At 58.3% G+C, this 16,873-nt stretch overlaps 1 protein-coding gene across 3 annotated transcripts in view; it reads left to right on the forward strand.

Moving 5' to 3' along the window:
* The first annotated feature begins 989 nt into the window (after positions 1-989).
* Positions 990-16,873, forward strand: part of NECTIN2 (nectin cell adhesion molecule 2) — a 28,632-nt gene continuing 12,748 nt past the window's right edge. Inside the window, exons 1-3 of one of the 3 annotated variants that reach the window (XM_070498361.1) lie at positions 990-1,123; positions 12,307-12,702; positions 15,816-16,112. In XM_070498361.1, the coding sequence (XP_070354462.1) occupies positions 12,429-12,702; positions 15,816-16,112 (571 nt within the window). In that variant the 5' untranslated portion in view covers positions 990-1,123; positions 12,307-12,428. Of the gene's footprint in view, positions 1,124-2,727; positions 3,115-12,306; positions 12,703-15,815; positions 16,113-16,873 lie in introns of those variants that run through there. The other 2 variants (XM_070498360.1, XM_070498359.1) reach the window with 2 other exon arrangements.

Here is a 16,873-nt window from a genome sequence, read left to right on the forward strand (position 1 = left end):
GTAAGTGCAAAGGGAAAATTATTCACTCGTATAACCTGGAAGTTCAAGGGCTGACTACCTTCAGGCATAGCTGGATCTAGGAGCTCAAAGAGTCTCATCGAAAAGCTGTCCTCTCCTCTTTCTCAGCTCTGCTGTCCTCCATGCACAGGCAGGATCTTTTGTCTCGCGTGCCACCATAGTGCCAGATTTCTACCCTTGTAGCTTAGCAACCCCCATCAAGAGAGGGTGTCCCTTTCCTGTTAGTTCAAGCAGAAGTCTCAGGGCCAATTCTCCCACCCCCATTCCTGAAACAATCCCTGCGGCCAGGGGATCAAATGCTGTGATTGGCCGGGAGTGGGTCAGGTTCACTGTGAGCCACAGGCACTGAGAATAAGTTTCCCCAGAGGAAATCTGAGGGCCCGCTGCTGGAAGAAGGGAAATAGGTTGCTGGACAGGTAAAATTCTCGGCATCAACTCCTGTGGTCCTGTGCCCCTTCCTGCTGGTGGCTATGGCTCTTCAGTGAAGTGCCACCTCTGGCACTCCTTGACACTGGAAGTCCAGGCATGGGACCCACCCAGTCCTTTGTCAACAAACACGGCAGCGCTCAGCCTTAAGTGTGTCTGGGGGCGTGAAACTCCAGCCTACCCTCCTGAGACTTCTCTCCTGGGCTCGCCTGTGCGCACAGAGAACAGCCAGGAGAGCTGAGCCCATTCACTGACGGGCCGGGAGAAGAATGGGTGCCAGGGGGCCTTCCTGGAAGAAGGCTCCCTGGGGACTGGTTATTTTGCTCAAAGAAGAAATGGGGGGCGGGGCCAGAATTTTACAAAGCAAGTTAGTAGCAAAGCTGGCATGAACCCCCAGCGATCCTGGCCCTAGACCGGGGAGAGAAGGACAGAGAGATCTAGAGCGCATTCATTATGCACCTGTTTGTCCAGCCCGCATCGTCCCAAGCTGTGCCAAGCCCGAGATATGGGTTATCTGGAGGTCCCAGCCTGTGACTTCTGGCTGGGTAGCTTGCGGGCAAATAACCACTTCCGGCTCAGCGTAGGCTGCAGCGAAATGAGATCATGACAGCGTCCCCTTCGTGAGATTCTTGTGATGAGTTAACTGAGAGAAGTCAGTCCGTTCTGGATCTGCCATTTCGTAAGACATTTATTAACAGTGTTGTTACCAAGACGTGCATGCGGGTCAATAAGAGTCTCCCCTCCTTCAGACCTTGCCCTTCTGGAAAGGAAAGCTCAGGGGTGCGGCAGGTGGGGCGGGAGAGCAAGTCTAGGGGGTCCTCTGGCTAGGGCAAGAGCGTCTGCCCCAGCTGATCAGCCCGGCGCCTCCGCGCCCCAGAGGACCGGGAACGGAGGGGCTCCAGGCGCTCGGTGGCATCCCTGCCTCGACCCCCCGGTGTCCCGCCCTCACCCCGCCACGCGGGCGGCCTCCCCAGCTCCCCCGCGCAGGCCGCCCGAGGAATGCGAAGAGGTAGGTGGGGGTGGGGAGGAGCGGGAGCCGCCAGGGAGAGACAAAGGGGCCGAGTCAGAGGGAGAGGCACAAAGACGCGAGGAGGCTGGGGAGATAGGAGAAGTGGGACAAGGACACGGGGAGGGACCGGCGGAGGCCAGCGGCCCGACCCCAGCCCAGCCCCGCACAGCCCGCGGAGCGCGGGGGCCGGTCTGTGCTGCCCCCTGGCGGGCGGCCGCGGTAAGGAGACGGTGCGGACCAGATGGAGGAGGAGAGGACGGGGATGCAGGGAGGGAGGGACGCGGAGAACAGAGACAGCGAGGGAGAAGCAAGAGACACTGGAAGAGAGACTCAGAGACACACAGAGACTGGAGGGCAGAGACAGTAGGCACAGAGATGGAGAGACACAGAGACGCAGGGAGGAGGAGAGACACAGAGACAGACAGAGAGTCAAAGGGATGGAAAGAGATACGGGGACCAAGTGACACAGAAACAGTGACAGAAAGACAAAGAGAGCCAGAAACACAAAGCGACCCCGAGACGTGAGGACCGAAAGACCCAGAGATAGAGAAATACAGGGACGGAGAAGGAGAACCCAAGATAGAGAGACGAGAGACACTAAGAGAGGCAGAGAGAAATCTAGAAAAAAAGACGCAGCGGCGCCCAGCATCCGCGGCAGAGATCGGAAAGAGACGGGGAGAAGCCGAGATGCCCGCAGACGCGACCCGAGAAGGAGCAAGAACTCGGGGACTGGCGAGGTGGGGTTGGGGGCGGGGCCTCGGCTGGGGGCGGGGCTCCAGAAGGGGCGGGGCCCAGCGAACCCACGTGCCCCCCGCAGGGGCGACAAGGCCAGGGCTAAGCTGGAGGGGCGGGGCCAGAGCTTGGGGCGGGGCCAGAGCTGGCCGGTCGGGGCTCCGGGGAAGGAGCCGGACACACTACAGGGGGGCGTGGCCGTCGCGGGGGCGTGGCCTCACGGGGGCGGGGTCGATAAGAAGTTCCATAGTTGGCGTGAGGCTCCGCCTTAAAGGAGCCGTCAGAGAAGGGGGAGGGACGCGGGGGGGACTGGGGGGGACCTCCCCGAGGGCAGGGGGCGTGGTTAAAAGCCCTAAGGCGGCGGGGCTTGAACCCCAGGAGAAGGCAGGGACAGGATCCCAGGGGCGGGGCGAACATGGAATCCTGGAGAACGGCAGGTGTAGAATCCTGGGAGGGGGCGGGTGCAGAATGCTGGGGGTGGGAATGTGGAATTCTGGGAGGGGCGGGTGTAGAATCCTGGGGCAGGACCAGCGTAGAATTTCAGAGGGGGCGGGGCCAGAAGAGCATGGGGCGGGGCCTGAGCCCGGGATCGGCTGGACAGGTGGGGGGAGGGAAGGGGTGGGTCCTGTGACGTCAGCGAGTCCGAACGGCCAGAAAGAAGCTACGGGCCGGGGGCGCGGAGCCGAGAGAACCGGCCCGAGAGCCGAGCCGGGAGAGCGGAGCGCGGCGGAACTGGCCCGGAGCCGAGCCGCTCAGGCACCTGCTCGCCTGCCCCGCCGATCGGCGTCCGCAGAGTAGCCCACGGGCCTCCGCCCGGGCCCAGCCCCTCCCCGGGCCCCCCATGGCCCGGGCCGCAGCCCTTCCGCCGTCCAGATCGCTGCGGACGCTGCCGCTGCTGCCGCTGCTGCTGCTGCTGCTCCGGGAAACCGGTGAGAGACCGCAGCCCCCCCGCCCGCGCGCGCGGACCGGCCCCTTCCCCGCCTCCGAGGGGTGAGCCCGAACACCCTCCCCGCCTCCACCCCGGATCCCCGGGCCCCCTCTCTCGCCCCACCGACTCCGACCCCCCGACACCTCATCCTCTCTCTGAGACTCCCACCTTTGGTCTCTGCATCCCTCTCACCCCCGACACCCTTCTTCATCCGAACTCCCCATCCTACGCCGGACTTCTGTTACCCCCTCCCCCTTACTCAGACTCTGTCGCCGAAAGGGTTAAATCCAAGGCCTCGCGCCCCCTCCCCACCCCGCGCCGATCGGTTCCCTCGGATCTGGGTTTCCGTCTGCGCTCACCCCCTCAGGAATGTGGGGAATGTCTCCCCACCCTCAGCAGGAGGGTCGGAGGAGGAGGCGAGACCACCCCACCCGCCCTTTTCCCTTCTCCCAAGGTTGGGCGTCTGAGGCCCGGGCAGGATCGAGGGCAGGGGGCCAGAGGTCGAGGTCCTCGAGAGAAGAGGCGGAGAGCTCAGACTTTGGGTCCCTTGGAGGGCCCGGGAGGAGAGTTCCGGCGACCTGGGACAGGGCCTGAGGGCTCCAACCCCGGGCCTCAGGGAGCTGCAGGCTCTGACTCTTAGGCCCCAGGAAACAAGGGGCTCGGGGCTGACTCCTGGGCTCCAGAAAGATTAGGGGCTGGGGGCTCTGTGTCCTGGGTACCAGGTAGAATGAAGGCTAGGGGCTATGTCTACTGGGGTTCTGGTAGCATTGGGGGCAGGAAGGGCTCAAGCTTGTGGGTTTCAGATTTAATTGTGGGGGGGGGGCTCTGTCTCCTGGGTCCCAGGTAGAATTGGGGTGGGGGGGGGACAAGAGGCCCTATCTCGTGGGCTTCAGATTGTGAGCACTGGAATGTCTCCTGAGATCCAGATATAAAGGTGGGCAGGGACCCCGTCTCTTGGCTTCTAGATATATTCTTAGGGCTGGAGGCGCTGTGTGGAAGCGGAAGGCTCCATCAGCTCTGTCCCAGGGAAACAGGAGGCCGAGTCTCAAAGGCTGGGACCGGTCCCTTTCCCTGTGAGCTGTCGGTGGGCACGTCCCTGGGGAAGTTTTCCCGGTTTCACTTTCGTCGAGCTGGGGCGGGCGCGCTCTCCTGGCTCCCGGTTCCGGGCTCCAGGTTTCGGGACCTTATCTCTCCTGTTGTCGCGTCTTTGTCCTCGGATCCGCCTCGGAAGGTGGCCGCGAGGGGACGCCACCCTAATCCTCCGCCCCTCCATTTGCCCTGCCCAATACCCCCTCCTGTTTCCCCCAACCCCCCATGGAGGTGGGGCGCAGCCCCCAGGGGAGGGAGGGGCTGGGAGGAAGCAAGGTGGAGAAGGCTCTGGCTCCGCCCCTTGCAGATGACCCGGCTGTTTATTCCCAGCTGGAAACTTAGGATACTGGGGTTTCCCAAGAGTTTGCCCAGAAAGCACAGGGGCATCTTGGGGAAACCCGGTCATCCTTCTGACCTCACTTTTCCAAGTATGTCTCTGAGTATCTCCCAGCCTTGACCCGGGCTGGGTGCTGCTTCTTGCATTCCCTGCCTCCCGCTTCTGTGTCAGAGATTAGGGAGGTGAGGTCAGAGGCTGCCACCTCTGGGGGAATGCTCCGAATCCACCTGACAGTGAGCCAGGCCTTGACTTGGCTGGTGATGTCATGGGAAGCTCTAGGCTGCCCTGGGTGACGGGTCCTGTTCCTGTTCCCATTTTGCAGATGAGGAAACAGAGGGTTCGAAAGGGCAAGCAACTTTCCCAGGATTTACAGCCGTCCCTGGAAGCCAGACTGCAGACTTCGGAGCCTTTCTTGGCCCTGCTCCACCGGGTGGGCTCCAGAAAGTGCCTCTGAGCCCCCATTTCCTCCTGTGCAAAACTGAGATAACAGTCCAGTCCCTGCAGGGCCACTGGGAGGGTTCGGAGGTCCCACTGATCCCTGTGAAGGCCCTTAGCCTGGGGAGGGGCCTTCCCCTTCCTGATGGTCCATCCTTGTGCCTTTGCTCTCTGCCATCTTGCCCTCGCTGCTCCCTTCCTCTCTCCCTCTCTCTCCCTCCCTCCCTCCCTCCTTCCCTCCCTTCATCTCTCTCTCTCTCAGGCTCTCACTTGCTCTCGCTCTCTCTGCTCCTCTGGCTCCCTCCTCTCTCTCTCCATCTCTCTCTGAGCTTTCTCTCCTCCCTGCTCCCCGTCTCCCTCTCTCCTTTCCCTCCGTCTCTGTTTACCCTCTCTGGCTGCTCTGCCTTCCCCCTCCTCAGCCTCCACGGAATGAGGGTGCACCACCTGGGCCTCCCGCTGGGCCGGCTTGGCTTCTCAGTCCTCCCCAGCTTTCACTGCTCATCCATGTCAGCCAGGCAGCCCCACATCGTGGAGGGGGAGGGGAGAAGAGAGGACTGCAGGCCCGCTGTCTCTTCTTGTTAGGGAAGGGGAACTGGGCAGAGGAGAAGTCGGGGTGAGTCTGTCCCCATACTCGGGGGAGGAGAGGGGGAGAGAGATGGACAGAGAGGAGGAGATACAGGGATGGGGACAGACGCTGACAGAGGGAGGATGTCGGAAACAGATTTAGGGGTGGGGTCGGGGACACATACGGGAATGAACCGAGAGCTGGGGAGGAATGAAGTAGAGCCCCAGGGAGGGGACAGAAAGACACTGGGATGGGACGGAGAAAGGTGGGGGCAAGGAGCTGGGCAGAGACACCAGGATAAAGGCAGGCACAGCCTGAGGAGAGAGACTTAGGGGTTTGGTGACAGGCAGGGAGCCCAAAAGACCCCAACTGTGAGTGATGGAGATGCCAGGACCCCGGGGAGGTTAGGGCATCAGCGAGCCTCAAGGCCAGCAGTGTGCGGGGGCAGAGGGAGAGGTGAACATAGGAGGCACAGTGAGTTGGGCACCCCGGCCAGCTCCCCCGCCCCCACCTGGGACACTGTTACATTTTTAATGTCCCAGCCATGCTGAGAAATGGAGCAGGAGGAGGAGAGGGGACCCAGTGAGATGGCCCAGGCAGGGAGGAAGTGTGTCCGAGATGGGGAGAGACATGCGGGGCTGGGGAGACCAGGGCGCAGGGAGATCCAAGGGCCAGAGACAGAGAGAAACAGAGACCTGAGAGATGGAGAGCCGAAACCTCGAGAGATCAGAGACCCCAGGAATCGATGGCCGGAACCAGATTCCAGAGACCAGGAGACCCCGACCCAGAAAGACAGGGACACAGAGGTCAGAGCTACACAGGAAAGAGAATATGAGACCGGTTAAGGAGGCGGGGTCTCTTGATGGGCTGGTGAAACGTTTGCAGTGGATTGTGGTGATGGACACATGAATCTATGAATATACAAAAAGCCATTGAACTGTACACTTTTAAATGGGCAATTGTAGGGTGTGGGAATTATATCTCCATAACGATGTTAAAGACAGAGAGAGAGAGGAAAAAAATGAGAGACACAGAAGGCAGAGACAGGCACTCCTTGGAGACACAGGTAAGAGTGACAGGGTCTCTGAGAGAGACAGAGGCAGAGACCAGAGACCCCGGGAGTTGGAGACATAGCTTGGGACCCTAAGAACCGGATGCAAGGACAGACACCAGAGATCAAAGAGAGGGACCTGTGGGGGGGCGGGGCCAGTCTCAGAGGCAGAAGCGGGCCGGTGTAAACTCTGAACTGGGCGGAGCGGCGCGTAAGGCATTCTGTGTGAGAGGCTCAGTCAGTCCTAGAGATCCGCCCGCAGAAATGTCAGAGCCCCCAGGGGAGGCCTTCGGGGGCAGCCAAGCCCCTGAGCAAAGGTAGAGAACTCTCAGCCAGGGAGGGGGGATCTCCCGGCACTGGGTGATGACCACCAGGGAGGCAGGCGGATCAGGAGGCAGGTCACACAGACAGCCCCACATCCTGGTGGCGCCTGCTACTGCTCACCCCCCAGACCGGCTCCTGGATGTCCGCTGTGGGGGTGGGCACTGTGATTAATGCAATTAATTAATTACTGAGGTGGCCGAGGCAGCAGCCGAGGCCAGTCCTCTCAGCACGCTCGCCTTAAAGGGCTGCTAGAGTCTGGCCGCGTCCTGTGGGGAGAGGGCGGCTCCCAGGGTTTTATAGGTCCAGGGTGAGCCAAGCCTGGAGAGGCCAGCTGGGCAGGTGGGCAGGAACCCAGAAGTCTGGTCTGGGACTGAGGAGTCTGGGCCCCCAGCCCCCTCCCCCTCCGTTTCCATAGGTCACTGTCTTGATCTTCCCTTCCCCAGATAGGAGGGTTTTGGATTCGGTGTCTGTCTCCCAAAGTTTTCCCCCCCCCGGCTCACACAATGCCCTGGGCAGCCCCCACTCTGCCCCCGACAGGAAACCTGCAGGCCAGGGCCGCAGGGAGAGGAAGCGTGTCTGGGGACCCAGCTGACACCTCATGAAGCTGTCAGCATTCTGGCTCGTGGAGGGAAGCTGAGGAAGGCCAGTGTTCTCACGGTCACTCCCCCGCCGTGGTGCCGGCCAGGTCCTGGACAAGGTCAGGGCACAGGCACCCACCCAGCAGCGTGCTGGGCACTAGAGTCCTAACTCCAGGCCGGCGGGCTGTCCTCTTGGCTTCATTTCCCCGCCTCCACCTGAAATGCAAGATACCTGGGCGGCAGTCCACACCCGTTCCCCCTTATCCCACCGTCTATCAGCCTCCCTGTCTCAACCATTCCAGCTTCTGAATATGCTTCCAGTCCGGTTTTCCCTCCATCCCCACAGCCCCTACCCTGGTCCAGGTCCCTCTTCTTGCCCTGAGACCCTGCCCCACTCCATTCTGAGGGCTCTTTCTAGAGCACAAACCGAAGCCTGTTCCTCCCTCTATGTGTAACTCTCTGTGGCTCCCCAGTACCCTCAGGAAAAAGACTAAACTCTAGTTCAACCTCAGCCTGTGTGATCTGCTGCATTCTTGGTTCCCCATCTTCATCTCATTCATTCGTTCAGCACGTTTCTGGGGCTCCTACAGTGTGTCAGGCACTGTTCTAGGCTCTGGGGATCCAGCAGAGAACAAGACAGATGAAGGTCCCTGCCCCCAGCACTGATGTTCTCTTGGGGACGATACATCGGGAGTTATGAGGAAAACAGAGCAGAGGCAAGGAGATTTTGTTATTGTCAGTGGGTGATTAGGGAATGCCTGGCTAAGCAAAGGGCTGAAGGAAGGGAGGGAGGGAGCCCTTGGGACGTGTGTGGGAAGAGCATTCCAAGATGAGGGGACAGCATGTGCAAAGGCCCTGAGGTGGGACTTGCCTGGCACGATTGAGGGATAGTGCGGAGGCCAGCGTGGCTGGAACAGGGTGAGCCAAGGGGACGAGGGTGGGAGATGAGGTCAGCATGAGGACAGGCACAGACCAGGCAGCATCTGTAGACCGCTGGAAAGACCTGAGCTTTTTTCTGAGTGAGAAGAGAGCCATGGGAGGGCTCAGAGCAGAGAGGAGGGACACGGTCTGCTGTAGCTTCTCACAGGCCCCTCGGGCTGCCTGTGGGAACAGACTGTGAGGGGCAACTGCAGTCCTCCATGAGGGGGAGCTGCCCCAGAGGGGAGGTGCCAGCAGACGAGGCCAGGATGGCGGTGGTGGACGGGTCAGACGTGGTCGGACTGTAGTAGATGTATTTTGAAGATGGAGCTGACAGGATTTCCTGATGGATGCGTGTGGGGTGAGAGAGAAGGTGGGGGGGGGGGGCGGGGAGGACTCCAACGCTTTGATCCTGAACCTTTTCCTGAAGTGGAAATGCCAAAAAAAAAAACGGACTGCTAGCCCCTCAGGGGCTCAACCAGCCTACGCATTCACTCAGAATTAGCAACTGAGAAGGGGTCGGAGAGCGCGGGGTTTTAGGACCGTGTTCATTCACTACTGCCAGCTGGTCTCTGTTGCAGGTGCGGAGGGTCCAGCTGTGAGCAAAACGGGACAGAATCTCTGTCCTGGTGGAGCTCAAGGGGGTCGAGAAATGTCTAGGGTGTCAGATGGGGCGAGGTGCTGTGTAGACAAATGGGGTGCGGGGCTGGAGGACGAGGGCCGGCTCAGGGAGTGGAGAGGTGCGTGGCCACCTGGGGCAGCATCCTGGGGGTGAAAGAATGATCTGAGGAGTCTGCCCCACAGGGAGCTAGAAGTGGGTGTTTTTAGTCCTCTGAAGCTGACAGTGTTGAGATGCTCCCCCCCAGAAGCGGGGGGGGGGGGGGGGGGCAGCCTCCCTCCAAAGGGAGATGGAGCATCTTGCCATCACAAAACTCTCCTGAGGACAGGAAAGCTGAGTCCCAGAAGGGGCCCAGAGGCCCAGAGAGGGCTCCAGTCTCCACCTCCAGGAAGCCCTCCGCACCCGCCTCAGTGGGTCAGGCCTCTTGCTCCAGCTTCTTCTCCCACGCCCACCCCCTTCAGTCTTTATGGTGTCCTTGGTGATGACGGTTTGTGCAATATTTGTCTCCCCTGCTGGAATGGCATCTGATGGTCCCAGCGCTTTGGTGGCCCCCGCTGCCAGCACAGAGCCTGATACTCATTCGACAGTGTTTGTGGAGCACCTGCTCCGTGGGTTGAGTCCATACTGGTTGCATGGATTTGCATAGGATGGGAAAGGATGGCGGGAGAGCAGATTACTTCCGGTTCCGCCCTCTCCCCCAACCGCTAAACCCCTTTCTAACTCCCTCTGGTGGAGCCGACCTCCTCCCCATGCCCAGGCACAGTTGGGACCTCTGGGTCTTTTTGTTGACACTTGTCAGGCCTTTTGGTGTCTGATAATGCATTGCTGTCCAGCTCCGCCTTCCCCTCAAGTCTCCTTGGCTTCAGCCAAATCCTTCTCCAATTGAAGAGCCCTCATTGGCTCCCACTTGCCTCAGGGGGAGCCCCCACTCCCTGGCCCCATCCTGCTTTCTCTGCCGCGCACCTGACTGGGGACCCTTCCTTCCTCAACCGGCTAGAAGGGGGCAGAGCTTTTGGGGATCCTTGTCCCGCACTGAGTGCATGTGGCAGCCAGGAGAGAGGAGGGTCCTGGCACCTCAGGGAATGCGTTGAGGGAACAGGGTGGCCTTTCCTCAGTGCCACCCAACTGCCCCCCGGGAGTCCCATATCCTGATTTTGGTTTGAGTTTTGACCTTGAATCTCCAGACCCTTCTGTGCCGCGAGGTCACTTCTGAAACAATGCCATGTAGGGCGAAAGTAAACACAAGTGAGAGCTGGATCCGGCTTGCTGCAGGGGGCCATTCACCTCGGCCTGACTCACCCGTGCCAGGCCCTGCGAAGGGCTTACGGGAAAACACTGAGTCATGGAATTGTCCCAGGGACGCTGCACGGCCACTTAAACATCCCCATTTTATAGACGGAGGAGATTAGGCTCCAAACAAGGTCTGCCACCTGGAAAGGGACAGAGCCAGCAGGAGATCCCTGCCATCTGCTCCGAGATGCCACACTCTTGTCGCTCTGGGGTCGCCCCAGAGTGGAGAGGCCCCATCTCCCAAGGTGGCACTGTGAGGTCTGAGTTGGGAGACCTGTACGGGGAATTCCACGAGATGATGCATGTGTCACACCCTGCTGCCACTTCACTGATGGCTTCTTTCCAAAAGTGCCTGGCACCGGCCCCGCCCGAGGGGCTGCCTTCTTCCGGGGACCCTCTCGTTAGGGTCACCTGTTAATGTTCCCTGGGTTCCTCTGTGAGGCCAGAGGCTGCACACACTCCCCATCCGCATCTCGGTTGGAGTCAGCTGGGTCGGAGTCAGCCCCTTGAGACGGGGTGTGTGCCCTTGGCTTTGCCGGAGGCTGAGTGTCGAGGGCCACTTACCCGGCTGTGTTTATTTAACCAGCTCGGAGCCCGTGTTTCCTGTGCCAAGTGCGCTACAAATAGTCTTTAATCCTTATAACAAGCCCAGGAGGTGGGCGCGGTCATGACCCTCTTTTTACAGCTGAGGAAACTGAGGCACAGAGAGGTTAAATGGCTTGCCCCAGGTCACACTGCCAGCAGGTGGCAGAGCCAGGATTCAAACCCAGGCAGCCTGTGTCCTCAGTTGCCAGGCTGGAAACATTCTTCTTTATTCCGGTTGTTATTAAAAATGAGGAAAAAAAAGATAAGCTGAGAAACGGAAACAGACGTTTAGCAAAAACTTGTACGTAAATATTCGCAGTAGCTGTGTTTATGACCACCCAAAAGTGGAAACAACCCACATGTCTGTCAGCTGATGAGGAGATAAACGAAATGTGGTATGTCCCCACAATGGAATATTATTCGGCCATAAAGAGGAATGAGTACTGACCCGTGCTATGACATGGATGACCCTGCAAGGTTATGCTGAGTGAAGAAAGCCAGTCTCAAAAGGTCACATAGTGCATGATTCTGTTTATGTGAAATGTCCAGAACAGGCAGATCTTTAGAGACAGGAAGTGGATGAGAGGTTACCAGGGCTGGGGGGTGGGGTGGGGTGGGGGGGAATGGGGAGTGACTGTTAATGGGTACTGAAATTTCTTTGGGGGATTATAAAAATGGCCTAAAATTGATTACGGCGATGGATGCAGAACTCGTCAAGATACAAAAAGCCATTAAGCGGGACACTTTAAATGGGTAGATGGGAATTATTTCTCTGTAAAGCTGCCCCCCCCAAAAAAAAACAGTCTAAGAGCTGTAGGTTTTATCAAAAGGTGGGAGCAAGTAAATTCCTATGGAAAAAGATGAAAACTACCCTCCCACTTTTTAATTTTTTTGAAATTTGTTTGGTGATCGATTTATTTTTCTGTTGACTTGATTTGGGAGGATTATTTTTTTCTCCAAACATTTTATCCTGAAAAATTTCAAACATGCGGGTGGAAGGGTGGACCAGAGGCCTCTAGACTTGCCGGCGGGGCCATTGGCCGCATTTATTTCTTCACTGTCTCTGTATCTTGTTTTATTTTCATACTGAACAGTTTGAGAGAAGATTGCAAAGTTGACATTGCAACCCTGTATCTTTTAAGAAAAAGCCACACAATGTAACCACGATTTCCTCATGGCGCCTAGTCACAGTAATTCCATGATGTGTTAGATGGACTCAGAGGGCCCTAGTTTTCCTCTGTGTCTTTTCTGGCTGGCCTTACTGGAATCGGGGCCCCTCGAAGGCTCCGGTGTTCCCTTTGGGGCCTGCATGTCCCTGTGGGGCCCCCTCAGGACGGCCCTGCCAAGCCTGCAGGGGTCTGGGTCCTTTGCCCACCTGACTTCCCTCTTCCCTCTCTCCCAGGAGCCCAGGATGTGCAGGTGCGCGTGCTGCCCGAGGTGCGGGGCCACCTGGGGGGCACCGTGGAGCTGCCGTGCCACCTGCTGCCACCAGCCTCTGAGGTCCAGGTGTCACAGGTGACGTGGATGCGCATGGATGCTGCTGGGATCAGCTCGAACGTGGCTGTTTTCCACCCTTTGTACGGGCCCAGCTTCCCCAGCCCGAAGCCTGGCAAGGAGCGGTTGTCCTTTGTCACGGCCAGGCAGAGCCCTGGGGCTGGGCAGGGCGCGAAGATGGAGCTGCGAGATGCCACGCTGGCGCTGGGGGGGCTGACTGTGGAGGATGAAGGCAACTACACCTGCGAGTTTGCCACCTTCCCCCAGGGCACCGGCCGTGGAGTGACCTGGCTCAGAGCCATAGGTGAGCAGGGCGGGGAGCGCGATGTGGCAAGGGGTCTGTTTCCCTCTCTGCTTCGGCCGTAATGTCAACTTTCTCTGTGGTCTTCAGTCAATTGGCAAATATTCCTGAAACACCTGCTCTTTGTCAGACGCTGTTCTGCTAGTTGGGGACACAGCAGGGATGTATCTTCAGCACCCCTGTGTGCCAGGCACTGTTCTTTTTTTTTCCCTTTATTTTTTTGATTGAGGTCACATTGGTTTATAACATTCTATAAGTGTCAGGTATACGTCATGTTTCGATTTCTGTATAGACTGTGTCGTGCTCACCACCCAAAGTCTGATTACCATCTGCCACCATACACATGTGCCGTACATGTGGTTATACGTGCTGTGGACGCCGGAGTGGGGCAGGTTGTGCTTCACCCAGCGAGGTCTGTAATGTTTGAACAAGAACTAGAAGGAGCTGAGGGAGCCCTGCAAATATCTAAGGGAAGAGAGTGCCAGGCAGAGGGAATGGTAAGTGCAAAGGCCCTGAGGCAGCTCGCACCTGGAATATTTGAGGAAGGATGAGGAAGTCAGTGTGGTGGAGATGAGTGAAGACAGGGATAATAGGAAAGGACGACAAGGGGAAGGTGGTGAAGGGGAGGGCACAGATCACAGATAGGCTCATGGAGCATATCAAGACTTTTGCTTTTTTTTTTTTGGTGTGGAAGATTGTCACTGAGCTAACATCTTGCCAGTCTTCCTCTATTTTATATGTGGGATGCCACCACAGCATGGCTGGTTGAGCGGTGTGTTGGTCTGCACCCAGGATCCGAACCCATGAACCCCAGGCCGCTGAAGCAGAGCATGCAAACTTAACCACTGTGCCACTGGGCTGGCCCAGGCCTTTGGCTTTTGCCCTGAGAGCACAAGAGCTCCAGGAAGTTCTGAGCAGGGGAGGGGTGTGATCTGGCTTGGGGTCTCCCAGGCTCCTTCTGGCTGCACGGAGGTGGGAGGTGAGGGTGGAAGCTGGGAGGCCACAGAGGAGGCGACTGTGTAAGTCCAGGCGGGAGTTGATAGCAAATAGACCAAGGTGGAGGCAGTGGGCGTGGCGAGATCAGATTTGGGGGATATTTTAAAGATGAAGCCAGAGAAGAATGAAATTGGCAAACAGGATGTTGTAAAATACTCACTCCGAGTAAGGGACCCGGTGGCCTCATTTAGACAGAATCGAATTTAGATAGAAGCCTCTTAGTCAAGTCCTGCGGTGTAAGAAGGGCCCCTCGTGGGCACACGTCCACCAGCAGAGGAAGGGATGCACGAGCAGAGGGAACAGTGTGTGCAAAGCCGGGGTGGGAGAGCGAGCTTGGTGTGCCAAGAACAGAAAGGAGGCTGGCGAGGTGGTGGTGAGGGCTTGGGTGACCCTCACCGAGGCAGGGACCCCATCAGGCCCGGCTTGCCTGGGCCTCGTCGGGTGGACTTCATCCCAGGTACCATTTGGAGCCGTTGGAGGGGTTCCAGCCAGCAGAGCCACCTGATCAGATTGTTGACACTGTTTGAAGATGACGGGCTGCTGTGGGGGGCTATTGGAGGGGTCAGCAGAGGTGGCTGGAAGCAGAGAGACCAGGAGGGAGAAGGCACTGGCTTGGAAGAGGCCAGATGCAGCGGGAGGCGGGTGGAGGGAAGTGGGTGGAAGAGAGACACTGTTGGGAGATAGTCAGCTCTCGTCCACGAATGGAGGGAGGACCTCGGGGAGGACTCCCAGCCTTCCGGCTCCGGCGGCAGGGCGACCACACAGCCGCTGAGCGAGCCGGGGAAGTGGGAGGAAGGTATTTTGTTGAAGGATGCTATTTCTTGCTAACTGTCGGTATTCCCCTGGAATCCCACCTGCCCCCCAACGACTTCCCAGAAGCCACATCACCCTGGACACTTTATTTTCCCTCCTCCAGCCCCGGAGAGTCTGAGGCATCTCCTGGGTCAACGCTTCCCTTTCTAGGCAGCCTGAAACCATAGCTGTTTTGCATAACCCAGAGCCCGGCTCTTCTCCCCACCACCCCTCGCAAAGGTCCCTCTTCTTGTGCAATCGTTTGTTCTGGGCAAGAGGTTTAGGGAGGCACCTGCGGGGGCAGGAGCGAAGAACAGAACAGCTGGGGCTCTTGGAGGGAGCAGGTGGTGCTGGGAGGGCCACCAACAGGAGAGGGTCAGAAGTCAGAGTAGTTCCCTAGAGGAAGTGAGGCTGGGACCTGGAGGAAGGGGAGGAGCGAGCCAAGCAGAAGGAGGGCCGGAGCCTTCCAGGTGCAAGGTCACCGAGACCCCACAGTGGGCGGGAGCAGGGACAGAGGTGGGTGGGGTGGGGTGCCTGGGGCACCCAAGGGTGGATGGGAGGGTGCAGAGAGGATGTGGGGAAGCCATCAGAGGCGCTGTGGCCGTCCAGGAGGCGGGGGAAGGAGAGGGAAGCAGAGGAGGGCTGAGAAGCTCAGGGGACGCCCAGATGGAGAGGTCCAGAGGCAGCTGGAGCCGTGTGGCAGGAGCAGGCGTCAGGCTGGGTGGGGGCCCGCGTCGGGAACTGGGTGCTATTCTGATTTTTCGTGGAGGGTCGGTTTTCCCTCCTAATATTTTCCCGTGTTCTCCAGGAGGATGAGTGAAAAGGGCAAATGATTCCCAGACTCGGGAGTCTCTTGCCTTTATTAACTTCCGGCACCACAGTCTAACCGTGATCGCAGGAAAGAAGTGGGAGATCTTTCCAGCTGGACCTCTGGACCACGCTGGCCTGCTTTTGGCTTTTCTTTTTAAATCTCAGCCTCTTCCAGGCTTTTCAGACGCCGTCTCTGCTTTTCTAGCAGAGCAGAGCAGACAGTATAATAAAATGGCTCATGCATAGCACAGTGCCGGGCTCTGTCCAAAGGGCTTTACGTATAATTTATTTAATCCGCACACAATCCTAGGGGGTGGGAACATTTATCGTCCCCAGTTTCAGAGGAAACTGAGGTACGGAGTTGGGAAATGACTTGCCTAAGGCCATGCAGCTGCTAAGCAGCAGCACTGGGATGGCAACCTGGGCAGCTGGGGCTTGACTGCTCAGCTCCACGGCTGAGGTGTTTGTTGAATGACTGCAGGTGAAGACTGACACGCCCGCTCTGTTCCTTTCCCCAGCCCAGCCCCAGAACCGTATTGAGAAGCAGGAGGTCCCGCTCAGCCTGGAGCCTGTGCCCGTAGCCCGCTGTGTCTCCACGGGGGGCCGGCCACCCGCCCGGATCTCCTGGCTTTCGCCCTTGGATGGGGAGGCCAGAGAGAGCCAGGTGTCCGGGTCTGTGCCCGGCACAGTTACCGTCACCAGCCGCTTCACCCTGGTGCCCTTGGGCCGAGCAGACGGTGTCGAGGTCATCTGCAAAGTGGAGCACGAGAGCTTCAAGGAGCCCGATCTGCTGTCTGTGAGCCTCTCCGTGCGCTGTGAGTGTGTCAGGAGTGATTGAACCCCCAGGGCTGTCTACACGCTCTCCTCTAGGGCATGTCTACACTCTCCCGGAGTGTTGTCTGCATTGGTTCCCTCGGGCCGAATAATTCTGCACTGCCTTCCTGCCCGTTGTCTACACTGGCTCTATCTACACACTGCCCCCTCATGGTCTACAATGCTTCCCTAGGCTGTCTTCTTGCTGCCACCATCAACAGTGTAAGCCAGAGTGGGTCTGCAAGGGCCAGTTTTATATGTTTCTTCCCAATTCTGCATCTAGTGAAGTCATATTGGTAGCTTGAAATCAAGCCTGGGGGAGTGTTTATGACAAGGAAATTGGCAAACTCTGCAGCTGGGGGCTGGGTTTTTTTTTTTTTCTTTTTTTGCTGAGGAAGATTGGCCCTGAGCCAACATCTGTGCCAGTCTTTCTCTACTTTGTGTGTGGGATGCCACCACAGCATGGCTGACAATTGGTGTAGGTCTGTGCCCAGGATCCAAACCCATGAACCAAGGCCACTGAAGTGGAGTGTGCCGAACTTAACCACTATGCCACAGGGCCGGCCTCAAGGGCTGGGTTTTTTTTTTCCTCCTTTCAGAGAGCCAGTTTACCAGCACGTAACTGCCCCCAACCATATCTTTCCTGGCTCTCATGGACCCCGGTGGACACTGCTCCCTCTCTATCTGTATATCAACGACTCCTGGTCTACATTGCCCAACCCAACATTGTGTACACACGCACCCCCATTCACACTGCCTGAAT

This window comes from Equus asinus, chromosome 26 (assembly GCF_041296235.1).
Source record: "Equus asinus isolate D_3611 breed Donkey chromosome 26, EquAss-T2T_v2, whole genome shotgun sequence".
Lineage (NCBI taxonomy): Eukaryota > Metazoa > Chordata > Mammalia > Perissodactyla > Equidae > Equus > Equus asinus.